Here is a 19,779-nt window from a genome sequence, read left to right as displayed (position 1 = left end):
GTCGAAGATGGGATTTGTAGTTTTCTTTTAAGTTACCATGACTACCGAACTCGCTCTCCGTACACACGAGGCTGCACCTTTGTAACCTGGGCAGGCATGCATGCATGCATGTAAATACTCCTCGATCGCAGCTTCATTCGGCTGTGGCTTGTTTTGTTTTTGTGTCAGCGTGCAGTAACTGGCAAAATGAGCTGTACTCGTATTCTGATACACATTTATTACACGGAATTGTTTTGTTATAATTTTTTCTCAAAACTTCATTTTTGTAAAAAGTGCTGTGCTCCCTCTTAATTCTGCGACCTGACTCGCACATAAAAAAACCCAACAAACATGCATCTTATGTTGTCAGTATTATTACCTCTGGCGCGAGGGAGAGATCCATTCCACACTGATGTAGGGAGCCAGACCTGGCGATTCTTACAGATCATATACATTAAACTGCAACACAGTAGTTTCCTTTTTTTTGTTTGCAATTAGTTCTCAGTTGGGGGTCCATATTCAAATTTTAAAAAGGAGTCCACCCCCCAGAAAGAAAAGTTTTAAACCCTCTTATCTAAACAGCAGGTATGCTAAATTCTGCAAGCCCCAGCGATAACCAGCAATACTGCACAATATTCCTAAACGTTTTTACTAGCACATTAAAATATCCTGGATGATTTGTGTACTTGCAAATACCCAGTATGCAAACCAGCACCTGGGTGCAGCACGCTGCAGTGTACTGCAGTGAATGCAAATGTTTTAATGTATAAATCACAAGTCAGAGACACATTTTCATAAAATAGTCAAATCAAACCCTAAGATTCAAGGCCTGCCTCCCAGCAAAACTGTGAAAGTAAACGAACGCATACGTTGTTTTACAAAAAGAGAACTTTTCAGGATTCTCTGGGGTTTCCCCTCGGACAATCTTTGTCGACCCCAGTTTGAAGACCACAGCTGTAGATTGATCCAAATGTAGAATTACTTATAAGGCTGTATTCCCCCCCCCCCCCCCCCCCTTCCTTCTCCCCCCCAAAATTAGCACAGATTTCATGATTTCCGTGAAGTTTCCCCATTTCTGTGTAATATGTAGTTGCCTGTGAAAATTCACATTTCTGAAAGAACAGTGTGGCACTTTACTTCAGGTAAAGGATTGAACACGCTGCAAAAGCTGCACGATTTCTTTAAAATGTCTTCAATGAAAAAGCAATCGGAAATCTTTCTCTTGAAGATCGCCATGTCCAGCACAAGGGGGATTTTCCTGTGTCTCTTGTTATTTTTACATTTATGTATGTTTTTTTTATTTTGTTTGATAAATTTAGGAACATCTGTTGTATAATAACTCGAGAATGATCTATTTTTGAACGTGACAAAGCTGTTTTTACCTTGTTTTTTCCTGTGAAATAAGCCATTTTTTTTACAGTGAAAAAAAATCCAGCCCTGCTTCTATGCTGCAATCTATTATTATTTTCACATTTTTAAAAAATCAATCCAATCCACATACACAAAAAGCAGAAACAAACATCAGATCATCATCATCATCATCATCATCAGTGCATTTATTGTTTCCTTTGAAACCCATTCGCTGCAGAACAGGATTTGTAATAATTGCTTTTATTTTGTCATTGACCAAGGAAGTGCTACTCTATTAATAATAATAATAATAATAATAATAATAAAAAAGTTGTACATGACATTTTACAAGGATGGACTAAGACAACCATTTCACATAAGTTCAAGCCATTCCGGACGAGACACACCAGTTTGCATTGTAATCAAGTAGTCACACTGTCGTTTTAAATACCATTGTTATCCAAGAAAAAAACAGTACGACTCTCTGGTAAATTAAAGTCAGCTACCAGTTTACAGCTATTGTGCTTATAAAACACACCCCCATGTTAAGTGTAATCCCTTAATCTTGTAAACTCAGTCCACAGTAGAGCTGCATGGACCGATTACTGGGACTGAGCTCTCCAGAGAACAGGAAATCATTGGTGTTGACCTGGCTAATTTACCAACCAAAGTGAATGATTGGTAAAATCCCACCTCAGCCACTGACTCATTGTGTGACCCTGAGCAAGTCACTTAACCTCCTTGTGCTCCGTCTTTCAGGTGAGATGTAATTGTAAGTGACTCTGCAGCTGATGCATAGTTCACACACCCTAGTCTCTGTAAGTTGCCTTGGATAAAGGCGTCTGCAAATTATTATTATTTTTTTTTTTAAATGTAATTTAAAAATTAGCCTGATCAACAGCAATGATCCTCACCTGCGTGCAACTCTAGTCCACAGTAAAACACGGAATGGCTCAAAGATCCATTCAAGATTTTATTTAGTCTACACTCTTTCTATTTAAAATATCACATACTATTCCTTGTGTATTTTCAGCAGAACTGCAGGTTAACAGACAGAGGCGGGGCGGGGTCTATTTTAATGATCTTAAGACCACCCACCCCCAGCCCAGGATTTAAATGCATACAGTGACTGAAGTTGTATTTTTTCAATTATTCCCCCCCCCCCTCCAGTTTCAATTCTATACTCTATATAAATATAATAAATAAAATTTACAAAGATGACAACTCGCCTTGCGGTCTCAATTTCTAAACAAAAATGCATTCAAGATATTGCACACCGACAATTCTTGAACCAAGTTCCACTCGACCTTTCCTTAACTTAAAGAGAAATCCTAAATTACTACTAACTGGGTAAAGCCCCACCCTAAGTTACTCCAAACCACACAACTTTGGTTTTATGTACTGGCTCACTGGCAAGAGTATAAAACGTGCAGCAATCCCTGCAGACACAGAGGGGTGCAAATTCAAGACACGGGGCTAAGATGATAGAGTAGCTTCAAATAAATTACTTTTATTAACTCTGCCTGCGCCCCCAATCACAGAATCGCTGATTTACAGAATTATACTGTAATCAGCCCCTCCCCAAATGCATGAGAAACTCCACCCTTGAACAGATAGACCAATCACCTTTTTGTCATTGGTCCCAGAAGCCCCACCCTCCTTCAGTATCCCGTGACAATCATTTTGAAAAAACAAAACAAAAAAAAACACGGAACGCATTTGTCGATATTATCCAGTTACTGCTGTCTGCTGGAGTTTTCACTTACTGGTTTTTACACTTACTTGCTTAAAACAGTACTTTAAAATGCACATCTTCCAATTCTGACAGTGATGAGCGCAAAATAAATCTCTGAAAAACATTAGCTCTATCTATCTATCTATCTATCTATCTATTTATCTATCACAAACAATGAACATGAAAACTCAGTATTTTAATTAGCTACAATGTTTCAGCTTCTCTCTTGTTCAGATCTCGTGGCAGAAATAGCCAGGTAGATTGATGCTGGTGTCTGCCTGGCTATTTCTACCACGATATCTGAAGACGATGGAAGCCGAAACATTGCAACTAATTATTAAAGATGGTGAGTTTTCAGTTCATCAGTTACCTTTCTTCCTCATTAAGTATTTCTAGAGATTGATGAGTAACCTGTTGGATCCCAATTCTCCTTGGATAAGGAGCTGTTTGTTTTTGAATTCTCTGTATCTGGGAAGTTCATTATAATGGCGCCACACAGCAGGGTTAAGCGGCACAGGCTGTTCGTTTTGAGTGACTCCGTCTCCAAGCACGGACAGCAGACAGCGCTAACAGGCACGTGGACACATCGACAGGCGCGTGCCGTTCACTAGCTCTTCTTTCGTCCGTTTACAGATCTTCCTTTCCAGGGGTCAGCACAGGGGTGCTCGTTGTCTCCCTCTTCAGGTAGTTGATGAAATCGCTCACCTCCCGACCGCCCTGGAACAGCAAGGTACAGCATGAGTGATGCTGGAGGTACGAGGAGCAGAGCAGGGCAGGACAACAGAGCTGCACGAAGCGATTGTTCAGATGGAGCTCTCCGCGGATTCAGAGGAGGGGTCGTTGGTGTTGATCGTGCTAATTCAGAATTCCAAGGGAAACAAGTGAAGAGACATCTGCTTGGATTTGTGCGGATTGCCGAGACCACTTTGAATGGTAAATGATCCCAATCAACACCAGTGACCTTTACCGGATTGTCAGCGCCTGACTTCTGTGGAGAGCTCAGTCGGAATAACCAAGTATTTCTGCAGCACTATTGGACAGTAAATACAAATTTTCGATGCCTAGGTTTGATTATGGTTTCCCTTTCACATCACAAAAACGTGACGAGAAGACTTGCCTCGTATCTCTTTGGTGACTCCTTGCTCCCCTTGGGCACAAAGTAAAGCGCAGGGAAACTGAAAATGAACAAGAGAGACGTCATTATTAACATGCTTTTTTTAATCATTGGAAAAAAACAATAAAGAATCAAAATGCATTAAAAAATAAATACAATAATAAAGTTGATACAAAAAATATCTCTGATGTTGCAATAGAGATGGAGGAGGTAGGACCTGCCCTGTCCTGTTTTTGTTGAATGTGTTACTAATGTTATTACAGCAGCAATCAGGCTGCTGCTACCCTGAATGGTTAAACTGTTTAATAAACACAGCGACGCTCTAGTGCTGTTTGGGAATGTGCCCGCAAGCCCGTCCTTACCCTTGCACGTCATAGTTAGGTGGCACATCGTTGGCTGTGGCATCCATCTTGGCAATAACAATGTTGGGGTCATTTGCCAGCTGAAAGTGTAACATTTAAAACAAAAACAAAAAAAATGATTATAAAACAGGACAATTGTTAATTTCTTTCTTTCTTTAGTAGTCGCCAATTATTTTTTTTAATCTTTTTCTCCTAATTTAGAAATATCCAATTATTTTTAGGCTCAGCTCACCGCTACCACCTCCACACTGACTCGGAAGCTATGAATATGAACACACGCTGTCTTCCGAAGCGTGTGCCGTCAGCCGACCGCTTCTTTTCACTCTGCAGGCCCGCCACGCAGCCAACCCAGAGCTACAGCGTCGGAGGACAACGCAGGTCTGGGCAGCTTACAGGCAAGCCCGCAGGTGCCCGGCCAGACTACAGGGGTCGCTGGTGCGCGGTGAGCCGAGGACAGCCTGGACTCGAACCGGCGACGTCCAGGCTATAGGGCGCCTTTACTGCGCCACTTGGGAGCCCCCAGCAATTGTTAATTTAACAGGTCTTTCAAAACTCTTCATTATGTTCATCAAAATGGTGCCGGATGCTTTGCTACACTCGTAAGAACATTGATGTTTAACAAAACAGCAAGAGAAACGCTGCAAAACGTTCCTATACCCCCCCCCCCCCCCCCCCCCCCAAGTGAACCTCGGGACAGTGCCCACAGTCCCTCAGGGCAGTCCCACCTTCTCTCCCAGCTTGTTGTATTTGGGCTCCAGGTTCTTGCAGTGCCCGCACCACGGTGCGTAGAACTCGATCAGCACGTCCTTCGAATCGTCGTTGACAATCTCATCAAAAGTCTCTGCTACCACCACCTGGGATCAGTACAGGAACCAGGACTATCACTGTAATTATTACTATGACTATTACTACTGCGACTACTGTTATTACTACAGTAAAACCTGTCTAATCCAGCACCTCTGCAAACCAGCATTCCAGGGACAGCAAGAAGATTCCCGTTGCATAGAAGCTTGATCCATTCCTGATTTCACAGAGTTTAATAAGACACACCTGAGCTTGTTACCTATACACTGGGGCTAATCAAGCTCGTAGTAAAACCTGGAATGGGTAAAACTGCTCTGCAATAGGAGTATTATTTCCATAGCTGTACAAACTCAAAAAAATAATAAAGTAATAACATAGTTTAACCTCGACAGGTCAAAACATTTGTCTAACAGTCTTAGTTTGTAGTGGTTTCACCTCAGTAAGAAAGAGATGGAAATAAGACTCCCATTGCATAGCAGTTTGCTCCATTCCTGGTTTTACTATGAGTTTAATAAAACACACCTGAGCTTGTTACCTATACACTGGGGCTAATGAAGCGTGGAAAAAGTAAAATCAATACAATCCTTGTAAATACCGGGTATACCTTGGCAATATCACCGGGTTCAGTTTGTATTGGGGATAGTGTTAAATTTTACAATACTTCTGTAATCCGGCACACTGTATAATCCGGCACAATTTTCTGGTCCCAATCTAGGCTGGATTTTACTGTAATACTATTGTCAATACAGTTGTTGCTACTGTTGTTATTGTCAATATTATTTTTCTATGAGCACCTTGACGGGCCCGTCGCTGTTCTCCGGGACAGGTTCTGATTTCATGTAGCGCTTCAGCTTCCTGGCAAAATAATCCTCCAGGAATCTCTCCAGAGCCTTCCCGTCACGCCTGCGGACACAGAGACACGGAATGAGGCTACATGCGACTCACACGCCACGAGAAACACACACAGAGGCTGCACATACACACACGAGTAACGGTTAGGGCCCTGAACTCTTGACCGGAGGGTCGTGGGTTCAATCCCAGGTGGGGGGACACTGCTGCTGTACCCTTGAGCAAGGTACTTTACCTAGATTGCTCCAGTAAAAACCCAACTGTATAAATGGGGAATTGTATGTAAAAATGATGTGATATCTTGTAACAATTGTAAGTCGCCCTGGATAATGGCGTCTGCTAAGAAATAAATAAATAAATAAATAAATAAATAATGAAACTCAATTGAAACTTGGTCTACTGGGAGTTTCAAATCTCTTAGGCAAATTTGACCTTAGAATTCTGATTTAACATTTTGGATGCGAGAAAAATGCACACACAAACACAAAGGTGCAGCTAAACTAAAATACAGATATACTACAACACTGAATTAAAACGCTTGCTTGTTTGCACCCGTACTCACGTGAACTCCTCCTGCATGGCGTACTTCTCCCCGGCCACAGTGCGCAGCGTGACGACGGGGAGCTCCCCCTCCGTGGCCCCCAGACCGAACTCAGACACCTCGTACGAGAAGTCAGAGCGGTCCGCGATCGCATAGCTCAGAGGCATCCCCTCCGACACGAACCTAGAGGCAACCTTCATCACCCTGAGAGGGAGAGGGAGGGAGGGAGAGAGAGAGAGAGAGAGAGAGGAGAGAGAGAGAGAGAGAGAGAGAGAGAGAGAGAGAGAGAGAGAGAGAGAGAGAGAGAGAGAGAGAGAGAGAGAGAGAGAGAGATGAGAGAGAGAGAGGAGAGAGAGAGAGAGAGAGAGAGAGAGAGAGAGAGAGAGAGAGAGAGAGAGAGAGAGAGAGAGAAGACAGGGATATATATATCTGCATTGCATGTCTACAAATATGAAATATTTCTGTATGCTTCCTGCATTAACTATGCTTGTATGACTTGTCATGCCGTTAAGGACCATTCGAGTTGGAGAGAGGGAGCGGGGGAGATGCAGGGAGACAGGCAGGCAGGCAGGCACATTACAATGAGAGGGAGAGGACGAGTAATTCTTTGTTGAAACAGAATTGACTCAATGATTTTCAGTGCAACACTAACAATCCTATTGTCCCTGTTTGAAAATGTTGGCCAACATAAACGTTCACTTGGCCATCTGATTTTGAAATCTAGTAGCCAAATGGCCACCAGCATACCAAGCAATTTGTCCCACCCTGTGTGTGTAGCAGTTTGTTACTTTAGTATAATTTTAATTGTAACAATTTAATAACATAGCATTGTATTTGTAATTGGAATTTCATTCAGCAAACAATTCTGCTGTGATTGTAATTAAAATCACACTGTACCTATTTCTCCAGTAGTTGGATCCCTTGGGGTTGCGCAGGTAATCCACATCGAAGAACACAGTCAGCAAGTCCCGCCCCATCAGCTGCTCCTTGTTCTCATTGGTCAGGTGTGGGCACATACCAAATCTGCAGAAAAAAACAGGGGAGGAGCAGAGCAGTTTAATTAGACTGTGGGGCTTTTTCAATTATCTAAAAAACAGTAGCAGATCTAAATACCACCACCAGGGAAAAGTAAAAAATGAAAATAGAAACTGCAAACTTCATAATGGGTTTGTGTATTGATATTTATTTATTTATAATGGGGTTTGGGTGTGCAAGGTCTTCCATTCCCCGCTCATGTCATTTAATGACGCAAATAACGTAATTATGTTATTGTTTAGATCCAGACACTTCCTAGCTTGGTATGTACAGGCGTCTCCAGCTGCTGTAGCTGCAAGAGCACTACGGCCAGAATGGCCGTGAATAGACACACACATTTTTGTAGTGGACAGAGCGATCTTTAGCAGAAATGTTTCCTTTGATGCAGCTGGTGTCTTTTTCGTAAAAGACATTTTAAAGAAATCGTGCAGCTCTATGCAGTGTGTTCAATAATTAAGGCTGGGATTTTGTCACAGAATTTTGTACCAAAAATCACGACGAAATCAGGGTAAATTTTTTCAAAATTACAGAGGAAGGGGGAAAATGGTGTGCAAAGTCACAGCGATGACAATGCAACTGTGTCTTTTTAAATACAATAAACAATGTTACTTTGTCTACAAAACTGGAAAAAAAATAAATGAATTAATCTTGATTTATCATGGTTTTGCCACCTCAATGTGAACCGAAGTGACGAACTGAACTGAGCAATACGCACTGTCCCTTCACCACAGACATAACACTGACACAATCAAACAAGATAGCTGCTTCCGCATCCAGCTCTCAAAGAATATCACAGACATTTGAGATGTTATAGGAATAAAATAATGACTTGGATAGCATGTGTTCGTTTTCGCCCCTCTCGAGTCAGCGCAGGGGTGGTAGCGGTGAGCTGAGCTAAACAAAATAATTGGACATTACTAAATTGGGGAGAAAAATAACAAAAAAACTAATTGGCGACTACTTAATAAAAAAAATAAAAAAAATAACTGGCAATGCCATGTTGCTGGTTTATTTAGGGCCAGGTTCGAGGTCGTTAAGCCCGTTGCTAAGCAAATGACACATTCACTTTCCTAGCGTATTACGTGGTGCACAAAATGGATGAATGATCAGAAGCAATGTCTGTGCACACTGCCCACCTTCTGAAACCCCTTTATTTTTAAGACTGCTAAGGTAAGGCGGGGTCTCACTGAACTCTAAATTGAAAACATACTTTATCGGTTTTGTTTTTAACTTTGTACAGCACTCTGGGATGCCTTGGTGTGAAGGATGCTATATAAAAACACATTTGTATTGTATTGTATTGAAAAGGGTTAAAGCTGTTTTTCATTTTGTAAAATTAACATGATTTCTGTCCTTTCAAAAAAAAACAGGAGCAATTAAAGAACGGAGGAAACTTTCTGAAAATACGGCCCATCATACTTTGACCTGGGAAGTTACAGACGACTCAGCCGCATGTACAGCTATGTGTTTGAAGACTCACATGTTCTCCTTGATGAATCTGCGCAGGCTGCTGGTGGAGATAGCCTCAGTGTATCGCACAGAGCTGTCCTCAAACTTGCTGTTGAGGTGAGGAGGTCTGAACAGCACAACGGCTCTGGGAAGGAGTGAAAGGAAGGGGAACGTTGCAATTTCCAGAATTACAGAAAAAAAGGAAACTGTGTGCCACTACCCCATTTTTTTCTTAGCCCCCCTCCCTCTCTCGCTCTGCCCTCCCTCCCTCCCTCCCTCCCTCCCTCGCTCTGCCCTCCCCACCCCTCTAAACCCCCTCTCTGCACTCTCGCCACCCTCCTCCCTCTCTTTTTCTCCTCTACCCATACTCACTCTCCTTGGATCTGGTTCCTGTGCAGCAGCTCCGGGGTGCTGGTGTGGGCAAATTGGTAGCTGTCTCTCAGCACCGCAGCAGCCTTCAGGAACTCTGCCAGCTGGGCACTGCCGGCATCCGAGAAGAACCCTGGGAGAGAGGGAGAGGGGGAGGAAAGAGGAGAACGAGGGAGGGGAGAGAGACAGAGAAAGGGAGACACAATTGAGAGTTTGTGAAAAAGGGTCCCAATTATAGTATAGTAGTTCTCAAATGTGCAGTTTTTGAAAGAAACACATTACAGCAAACATATAGATTTTATTTTCCACAATGCCCGATAAACTTTTTTTTTTTTGCCATTGGAAACCTGGTAAACAGGGCTTTTATTGCTAACAATAAAGGGTATATTTAAGTTTTCATTGTTTCGCTTTTTTAGAGGTTCTGGACAGGTAGTTGAACTGCAATGCGTCTTCTCGACTGCTGAATGTTGATGTTAATGATTTTGCAAAGCGCTGTTTATACTATACTATCAGGGCTCCAGACAAACTTTCTGACTTGGGAGTCAATGGCTTCTTGGCCAAAAAAAAAATTGGTCGCCAAATCCAATTGCTGGGTGCCACGTCAAAGCAAGTTGGTTGCCATCATATTCAGCTACTTAAAATACAAGTAACTATGTCTGAATACTCACTTGTTTGTTGCCTCATTCTGCCAAACGGTTAATCTATGCAGCTGACGACTGCAATGAACTTTATATTTGAAATATTTTGCAAGTGTTGTGTATGGAATTGGTGACCGCGCCTTTAATTGTGTACAGCTGGAATAAGGGAAATATATGAAATCTGTTTGTGGGACTCAAAACTTTATTCAGGCACCCTACGATTTGACTGCCGAAAGATAACGCTGGTTTATTGTAGTTTACAAAGAAAACCTTTTTCAGCTTGATACAGTTACCTTTTCACTTCCTTTTTTGTTTAATTGAGCTTTTTGTTGCATTACAGCCCTTCATTAAATTTGTGCCACTCTTTATTTTAAGTCTGCAAAGTATTTTGTTAACGGCACATGTGCAACTCACAAACCTTCAGTGTATTTTAATTTTTTCGCTGTTCTTGTTCAAAATTTCTTGAATGCAAGTGTTCATTTTAAGCTACATTTTTACACAACAGTACTCACACACGTTCGTGTCACCATCACACCATTGCATGAAACTGTGGTCACCGTGTTCTGCTGGTGTTAATACAGAGCCTCTCTGCACTTACAAGCATTTGTATTCGATCAAATTGTTACCAGTTTATTAAAACATGTGATATTTGCAGGTTTTTTTTTTTATAGAGACCGATGTCATGGTGCGTTCATACACATGCTTTTAAAGAGAGAGGCAGCATTTTTGTGTTACAGGTGTCAGTGGTGCCTCACCCCAAGAAAAAAACATTTAAAAAAAAAAAATTGTCGTTGTCGTGACCGTTTTAGTCGCAGTCTGGAGCCCTGTACCAAACTCTCCTCTACTCACCGACCACGCTGGCATCGAAGCTGTGGATGAGCCGGTCGAGATCCTCAACAGTCTTCAACTCCACTGAGCTGGGGCCAGCCTGCTGCTTCATGTGGCTCACAATCCCATCTGCAAACAGACAGCCATGGAAATAAGACTCCCATTGCAAAGCAGTTTGAGCCACTCCTGGTTTTACTAGGAGTTTAATAAGACACACCTGAGCTTGTTACCTATACAGACTGTGCCTAATCCAGCTCATAGTAAAACCTGACATGCAATAGGAGTCTTATTTCCACCCCTAAGAGATCATATTGAACGCTAAGGAAAAAAAATAAAAATGTCGATCTCATATGAGAAATGTTTCTCTCTAAATCTGCCTTTACCTGGCTTGACTATTGCGCTCTGAGATAATTGCTTTTAAGGGCGTTATACAAAATAAAGTTTATTATTATTATTATTATTATTATTATTGAAGCAGGAAAATCCTGTGCCAGGACTGAGCAGCCTTCCTCATTCCATTCAAATCACTTGGATAGTGCAGGGATAGTAATAAGACTCCCAACTGCACAGCGCTTTGATCCCCTCCTGGTTTAACTAGGAGTTTAATAAGACACACCTGAGCGTGTTACCTATACACTGTAGAAAACCTAGCTTTATTAAAACCTGGAATGGGTGAAACTGCTATGGAACAGGAGTCTTATTGCCATCCCTGCAACTCTTCCAGCCCCGTCTAACTTTGTGTGTGTAATTATATATATATCACACACACACACACATACATACTGTATATACACACGTTACACTATTGGAATGTAACCATTAAATCTGACTCCCCCCACCAGCAACACTGCCCCCTAGTGGATGGATCAGTGCCTACAAACTCACCTGCAGATCGGGGCCCATCATAGGCCGAAGATTCCTCTCCATTCCTGAAGATCTTCAGGGTGGGGTAGCCATTCACCCCAAACCTAGCGCAGGTCTCAGAGTTAGCTGTACAGTCAACCTGCACGCCAAAATCACCATAATTAATGACTGTGTAAATATAAGAACTCTGTATACTATATTATTATAACGGGCTTCACAGACCCCGATGAGCCCTCATCTTGGACAACCTAATGTCACCTTAAGCTAAGGTAGTTCAAGAGCTAAATCAGGAACCCAGCCATCAATATAACTCCCATTGCACAGCAGTGTGAATCAAACCACGTTTTATTACTGCAATCTCAGCTGTGTAATAAACCAGGCCATTTCATTTATTTATTATTTTGCTTTAATTTAGTGTGCCCAATTATATTACTCCTGATTTTCTCCCAAATTTGGAATGTCCAGTCATTTTATCCCCTCACCGCAGCACTTCCCCACACAGCTGAGGAGAACTGAAGGTTCAGCGGGCGTCCTCTGATTCCACGACCGAGCTAGCTTCCTCTTCCACACCCAGGAACTCAAGAGTGGATGTCACTGACCTCTGGAGGACAAAGGCCAGCCCCGCAGGTGTCCGCTTTTGAGCTAACTGGGCGTCCGGCCAGCAGGGGTCACTGTTGCACCAAGAAGGAGAAACAGTCCCTGCCAGATTTGCCTTCCTATCCCACGGGAGTGACGGAATCCCCAGCAAAGACCGGCCACTTTACACAGCCATGACCCGAACCTGTGCTGGGCGAGCTACCCTGCACACCACGCGGCTTTTACCAGATAAGCCACTTGATGACCCCCCAGGTAAGCCAATTCTAATGCTCTATGAAGCCACAGACATCCTTATTCTGTGTTCCACAGACAGAACTATATTTGGATAATAGTTTGTTAAAAAAATTAAAAAAAGACAAAAACAAGCACGGTCCTTACCTTGGCCAGGGCTACCACTCCCCTCAGCCTGGTGGCAGCTGCTTCATACTCTGGAGCTAGCTTCTGACAGTGACCGCACCTGGACAGAGACAGAGACAGACACGGCATGTGTACACGCAAGACAAAACTTCAGGATATCAGTAGTGCTGCACGAACACATTATCTGGATCGCGCTCTTTCCAGGTGAGGGTCTTTCAGTACGGTTACGCGAGATCAAGTTTTCAGAAAACCAATGTATTTTGGAAAACTGAATCAGGAAATTGGTTTCCTGAGAAAGACACATCTGTGTTTACACGACTTGGGACAGATAATCCAGTTACACTTATGATAAATTCAGCTATATAGCGTGTGGTGCTAAAAAGCAAAAACGAGAATTAAAATAAGCTCCAGCCTGAGCTACGCAGCCTGGGGGGAAGAGCACAAAGTCGGCCGACTTATGTTGCTGCATCCTTGGGAAAGAGCGAAAGAGTGACTCGAGCAATACGTGTAATTAGTAAAAACTATTACAGAGATTAGTTTAAATATCACATATCATTTGTGTAAACAATAATAAATGGAGTGTGGAGTAGTGGTTAGGGCTCTGGACTCTTGACCGGAGGGTCGTGGGTTCAATCCCAGGTGGGGGACACTGTTGCTGCACCCTTGAGCAAGGTACTTTACCTAGATTGCTCCAGTAAAAAACCCAACTGTATAAATGGGGGATTGTATGTAAAAATAATGTGATATCTTGTAACAATTGTAAGTCGCCCTGGATAAGGGCGTCTGCTAAGAAATAAATAATAATAATAATATATACAGATTATTTATCATTATTATTTATTTCTAAGCAGATTTAATCAACAATGTACTTATCTGAACTAGGCTCTCCAGTCAGGTCAGTCTTGATAAAGATGGTGTGGAGATCTGTGAGCGCTGCCCTTTTACGCCCTTGGGGGCGGGCCATGGCTGCCTCACTGAGCAGCTTTGCCATACAATATTCAGGATTCAGGTCTTTAGGGACCCAAACGGTAATGGTTACATTTAGTACTTGAAAAGGAACAGTGCAGTATTGCATAATACTGCTCTCATACTGTGATGGCATTCAACAAATGTATTAATTAAATCAGCGAAGTGCTGCCCCAGTTCCCATGCTTTCTTCCACAGCAATATGTAAGAAAGTAAAAACTGGAACAATACATCAACCGCTGCCATCTTTCATGATACCTTACCGGATATTGTAAACATCCGGTTGACAGACCATAGCAAACCGAATGCACTTGCAAACTGAATTGTGAACAGAAACGAACTCGGTCCTGAAAAAAAAAATTGGAAAAGGACCACAAAAAAACAAAAAAAATCATGCAAACGAACTCGGTCCAAAGTGTCCGAACGGACCCAGTGTGAATGCAGCCAACCTCTACTCAATCTACTCTTACCTTGCAAGTATCGCGATGCAGTCATTTTTTAATGCAAAGTAACTCGTGTTTTTTATATTTGTTATTCAACCCAGGAACTAAATAATTATTCTATTAAACGCACCGTCTACACAGCACTTTGCGAGAGACAGACAGACAACCTCCTCACATACAGTGTCCGCTACTGTTTATGTTCCATTCATCACCTACAATGCAAATAAGATGCACAGAACCACATTATTATTATAATTATTATTGTTATTAATTACAATTTATTACCAAGGAGCGAAAAACTCCACCAGCATGGTCTCTTGCTGGCTGGCTGTGCTGTCGAAGTCCGAGTCCCCGAGCTCGAGTACATCACTGGCCGCTACCAGAACCGCGCCGAGGGCCAACACGGCTACCGGGGAGAGCGACAGACACCGGGCCATTCCGCTCCAAACCGGGGACTTAGATAAACACGGGACAACGAGGAGGACGAGCTAGCTTTCTGAAAATGTCCCTAACGAAAAAAAAACCCTGAACACCAGACTTATCTTGTGATGACAGCCGCGTCTCAAGAAGGAAAAGGAGGCGGGTGCAAACCGCTCGGGGCAGAACCTGTGCGCCCGGCGCTGATTGGTTAGAATCGAATCGAGGGGTTGGGGTGGGCGGGACTGTGAGGTGCGTAGACTTCTGGGAAATGTAGTTTGTGTCTTTACTATATATATGTAGTTTATTCTTGAAAAATAACCCGTTTAGGTGCACTGTGCTCACTTCTCTTTCTACACAGCTGAAGGGGTTGTGTCCGATATTACAGTGGGTATCAAAAGCCTCTGCCTAGTTATCCCCAACAGTGATGGTTTACAAGCACTTAGGCACTCCCTTGATAAACGGACTGTAAAAAACTGCAACCAATATCCTTCTGAAACTTGCGGAACTTGTCCTTTCTTTGAATTGTTTTATCTTTAATGGAGATTGTTATAAACAATCAAGAGGTGTCAGCGTGGGGGTTAAAATGGATTCCTCACAATTCTGCACAGACATTTGCAGAAATTGTCTCACATAGGAAATCGTTTTTTTTTTTTTAATTATGATTATTTTTAAAACAGAAATGCAGGCATGTTGATTTACTGTAGTTTATTTTGGTTCCCGTAGCAGCACCCGACAGCTCCCGTCTAAACTACAGGATGAATCGCGCACGCAGAATATAACTGCACATGTCTGTGCTGAATAGAACCACAAAACCTTCCATGAAGACGTGCCTCATACCAGCATCCGGGGGAAAACGTTAGGATAATCAAGACAATAGCGATACCAGTTGAAATGAGGGAGGATACAATCAGAATTACTGGCACCGTATATCGGCAGCTACAGTGATACAAGTGTTTAACATCTGCAAATATAAACGCGAAGGACAGTAACATTGTTAAAATGGGCCCGAGCGCAGTTGCACCTGTTGCCAGACATTTCAGCACAAATAACGACACTGCAGAAGACAGCAGAATCTGTGGGGTAAGTCAGTGCTATGGGACTGTAGTCTGCCGCACCCGTGTGGTGAATGAAGTAATTGCAGGCGGGAGCACTGAAAGTAAAAATAAAAATCAACACGTTTCTTAAGCTCGGTTGCACGTAGCAGTGATTCTAGCAAGCCATGGAAAATAAATCTAGTGATTCAGGGAACTGCAGTGAATTTCAAGATAGATACCGGAGCTGATACTAGTGTTATCTCTGAAATAGGAGGTCATATCTATATAGAAGGCTGTGTGGTCCAGTGGTTAAAGAAAAGGGCTTGTAACCAGGAGATCCCCAGTTCAAATCCCACCTCAGCCACTGACTCATTGTGTGACCCTGAGCAAGTCATTTAACCTCTTTATGCTCTGCTTTTTGGGAGAGACGTAATTGTAAGTGACTCTGCAGCTGATGCATAGTTCACACACCCTAGCCTCTGTAAGTCGCCTTGGATAAAGGCGTCTGCTAAATAAACAAATAATAATAATAATAAACAACACATTTAATCCTGAAGAAAACTCCACTCCACTCCGCGAAAGGGTACAGATGTAACCCTTGACAAAGTATACAAAAACAAAGTATAAAGAAAGAGACTCGAGGTTTGAGGACTCGACTACAAGTCTGATATATATAATCTTTGCTCCAGTTCATTAGAATGTGTATATTAGTATTTAGCTGTTTAATAGATACATTGTCAACACCTGGCCAGCAATTAGTTCAATGCACACATTAGCCAATAAAGGGGTGTGAACAAGAAAATCAGAAAAATGCAAAGTCTTATACTCTTTCCTGCTTTCACCCGAAGAAGAGACCCTTGAGGTCTTGAAAGCTTGTGGTTAATTATTGTTTAGTTCATCCAATAAAAGGTATCGCCTCTCCTTCTCTGTGTCTGTCATTTCAGGACTGATACGGCTACCGTTTCACCTATCAAAAGAAAACAGGAAAAATAGGTATGCAACAACTCCAGATGAATTTAGTGTCATGCTTGCTGGCCAAGCAGCTACATTTGTCACCACACTTTGATATCCAGCAGGGTCCCGTGGAGGCACACGGGGGTTATTTGTTCACCCATCAACACCACAGTCTTTATGTACTGACTGGCAGATGAAACTGCATTCCAAACATGACCCAGCACCTCCCTCAGATAGCTGATCATACACTGTGAGTTTACAGAGGCCATACCCCTTCCGATTACGCTTCCTTGATTTACCCATGATGTGTGACTAAAAAATGTCAAAACAATGTTGAAAAATATATTGCTGCAACATGGGATTCAGCAAAGGTAATGGGTTTCCTGTTAACACTGCAGGAGGTTCTGGAACACTTTTAGCCCATAGCAACCCCAGTGAAGAGGACCCCCAGCTCGGAGCTGTTCTCTGACTCAGGAATGCCTCTGAGCAGCTGTGTTTGCACAACGCCTGCCAAGAGCCCAGGCCTGCACGACAGCACAGTGTCTGAGGAGAGGAATTCTGAGCCACGAACGCCAGCAAGAACCAAGCTGCCTTTTAAATGCCTTATCATCACATTTGTAACCTGTTTCAGGTCACGATTATTAGAACAAGCTCCCTCTGCTCTGTGCTGGTGGATTAAAGGAGGCTCTTACATTAGGGTTGCTTTTCAATGAACCCCAAATAACTCAACCCAGGCACTGTTGGCTCTATTTAGCCCAACAGGGCTCTGTCATTGGCATACTAGCCCCTCCAATCCCCTACTAGCTATGCTCCCACCCAATCCAGCTGCACACAGACGCCCCTCATACCACAATCATAACACAAGCGGACAGAAAGAACAACAGTCTTTGATAGCCGCCTCACCGATACAGTATTAAACAGAAAGAAAAATCGAAATTGATTTTTTATTAATCTGTTTTAACTTAAAGAAACAAAAACAAAATATATATATATTTTTTAAACTATTAAAAAAAAAAGCCTTTTAATGCGCAACAATTTATTATTATCTAAGCGGAAGTCTTACTAATTCTGAGTTTACAAAAATGAAAGTGATTATTTTAAAATAACATCACAATTCAAATTTTTTAAAAAAAAATTACACTTGCTGAATTATTTTTTTTTTGTTAAAATAGCAAATTGCTAACTTGAAGGCCAGCAGTGTGGAGTAGTGGTTAGGGGCTCTGGACTCTTGACCGGAGGGTCGTGGGTTCAATCCCAGGTGGGGGACACTGCTGCTGTACCCTTGAGCAAGGTACTTTACCTAGATTGCTCCAGTAAAAACCCAACTGTATAAATGGGTAATTGTATGTAAAAATAATGTGATATCTTGTAACAATTGTAAGTCGCCCTGGATAAGGGCGTCTGCTAAGAATTAAATAATAATAAAAGTGTCTCTAAAAACACCATCTCTCTCTCTCATGTAAACCACCTGTCAAAAGAGGGAGGGCTTCACTGAGCAGCTGCAGTTTGTACTGCAGTAAAACGTGTATGAGTCGTTTTAAATGGGTAATATTTTGTTTACAACATGTCAAAATGTGACAATTAAATACTTATGTTAAAGTAAATGAAATTGTCTCTTAATAAAACCGCTCTTACATTCACGGAACTTCCCCCTCTGCTCTGATATTGTTGATCAGAGAAGGAACGCTGTTACATTCGCTGAACTGCCCCCTCTGCTCTGATATTGTTGATCAGAGAAAGAACGCTGTTACATTCACTGAACTGCCTCCCTCTGCTCTGATATTGTTGATCAGAGAAAGCTCTTACATTCACTGAACTGCCCCCCTCTGTTCTGATACTGTTGATCAGAGAAAGAACGCTGTTACATTCACTGAACTGCCCCCTCTGCTCTGATATTGTTGATCAGAGAAAGAACGCTGTTACATTCGCTGAACTGCCCCCCTCTGCTCTGATATTGTTGATCAGAGAAAGAATGCTGTTACATTAACCGAACTGCCCCCTCTGTTCTGATATTGTTGATCAGAGAAAGAACGCTGTTACATTCGCTGAACTGCCCCCCTCTGCTCTGATATTGTTGATCAGAGAAAGAACGCTCTTACATTCACTGAACTGCCCCCTCTGCTCTGATATTGTTGATCAGAGAACGAACGCTCTTACATTCACTGAACTGCCCCCTCTGCTCTGATACTGCTAATCAGAGAAAGCTCTTACATTCACTGAACTGCCCCCCTCTGCTCTGATATTGTTGATCAGAGAAAGAACGCTGTTACATTCACTGAACTGCCCCCCCTCTGCTCTGATATTGTTGATCAGAGAAAGAACGCTGTTACATTCACTGAACTGCCCCCCCTCTGCTCTGATATTGTTGATCAGAGAAAGAACGCTGTTACATTCACTGAACTGCCCCCCTCTGCTCTGATATTGTTGATCAGAGAAAGAACGCTCTTACATTCACTGAACTGCCCCCTCTGCTCTGATATTGTTGATCAGAGAAAGAACGCTCTTACATTCACTGAACTGCCCCCCTCTGCTCTGATATTGTTGATCAGAGAAAGAACGCTGTTACATTCACTGAACTGCCCCCTCTGCTCTGATATTGTTGATCAGAGAAAGAACGCTGTTACATTCACGGAACTGCCCCCCTCTGCTCTGATATTGTTGATCAGAGAAAGAACGCTGTTACATTCACTGAACTGCCCCCTCTGCTCTGATATTGTTGACCAGAGAAAGAACGCTGTTACATTCACTGAACTGCCTCCCTCTGCTCTGGGCCTGTGGAGCCGAGAAAAGCAAGCTGTCATATTTACATTCTTAAGGTCCGGGTTCAAAACCTGGTTCCTTATGCACTAACTGTTTGCAAATCATTTGCAAGTATCTTGAATTTTAGATAAATTTTGAAGGCATCATAATTTCATTATGAGATATCTAAAAATGAAACAGATATCTCAAATTGATTCACAGATTTCTTTAAATAATGTTTTGCTAGCATGACTAGCCTGTAGAGATATCTCTAAATTATTTTAAGACGTCTGTAAATAACTTCCTGTTCATTTATATATAGCTCTAAATAACTTCCTGTTCATTTAGATAT

General features: G+C 42.3%; 1 protein-coding gene across 1 annotated transcript; it reads right to left on the bottom strand.

The window, feature by feature from the left end:
- Positions 1-2,819: 2,819 nt before the first annotated feature.
- Positions 2,820-14,863, bottom strand: LOC117970769 (protein disulfide-isomerase A3-like). Its single transcript, XM_059007566.1, has 13 exons — positions 14,566-14,863; positions 12,893-12,971; positions 11,939-12,056; positions 11,075-11,182; positions 9,591-9,720; positions 9,250-9,363; positions 7,632-7,757; positions 6,756-6,938; positions 6,139-6,247; positions 5,266-5,394; positions 4,541-4,620; positions 4,182-4,239; positions 2,820-3,781 (listed from the first exon to the last, which is right to left on the bottom strand). Exons 1-13 carry the CDS (start codon positions 14,715-14,717, stop codon positions 3,692-3,694), a joined length of 1,476 nt encoding a protein of 491 aa, XP_058863549.1. The 5' UTR covers positions 14,718-14,863; the 3' UTR covers positions 2,820-3,691.
- Positions 14,864-19,779: the final 4,916 nt, after the last annotated feature.

Source organism: Acipenser ruthenus, chromosome 35 (assembly GCF_902713425.1).
Source record: "Acipenser ruthenus chromosome 35, fAciRut3.2 maternal haplotype, whole genome shotgun sequence".
In the NCBI taxonomy this organism is placed as follows: Eukaryota; Metazoa; Chordata; class Actinopteri; order Acipenseriformes; family Acipenseridae; genus Acipenser; species Acipenser ruthenus.
The sequence above is the reverse complement of the archived record's forward strand: the minus strand, read 5'-3'. Positions and strand labels throughout refer to the sequence as shown.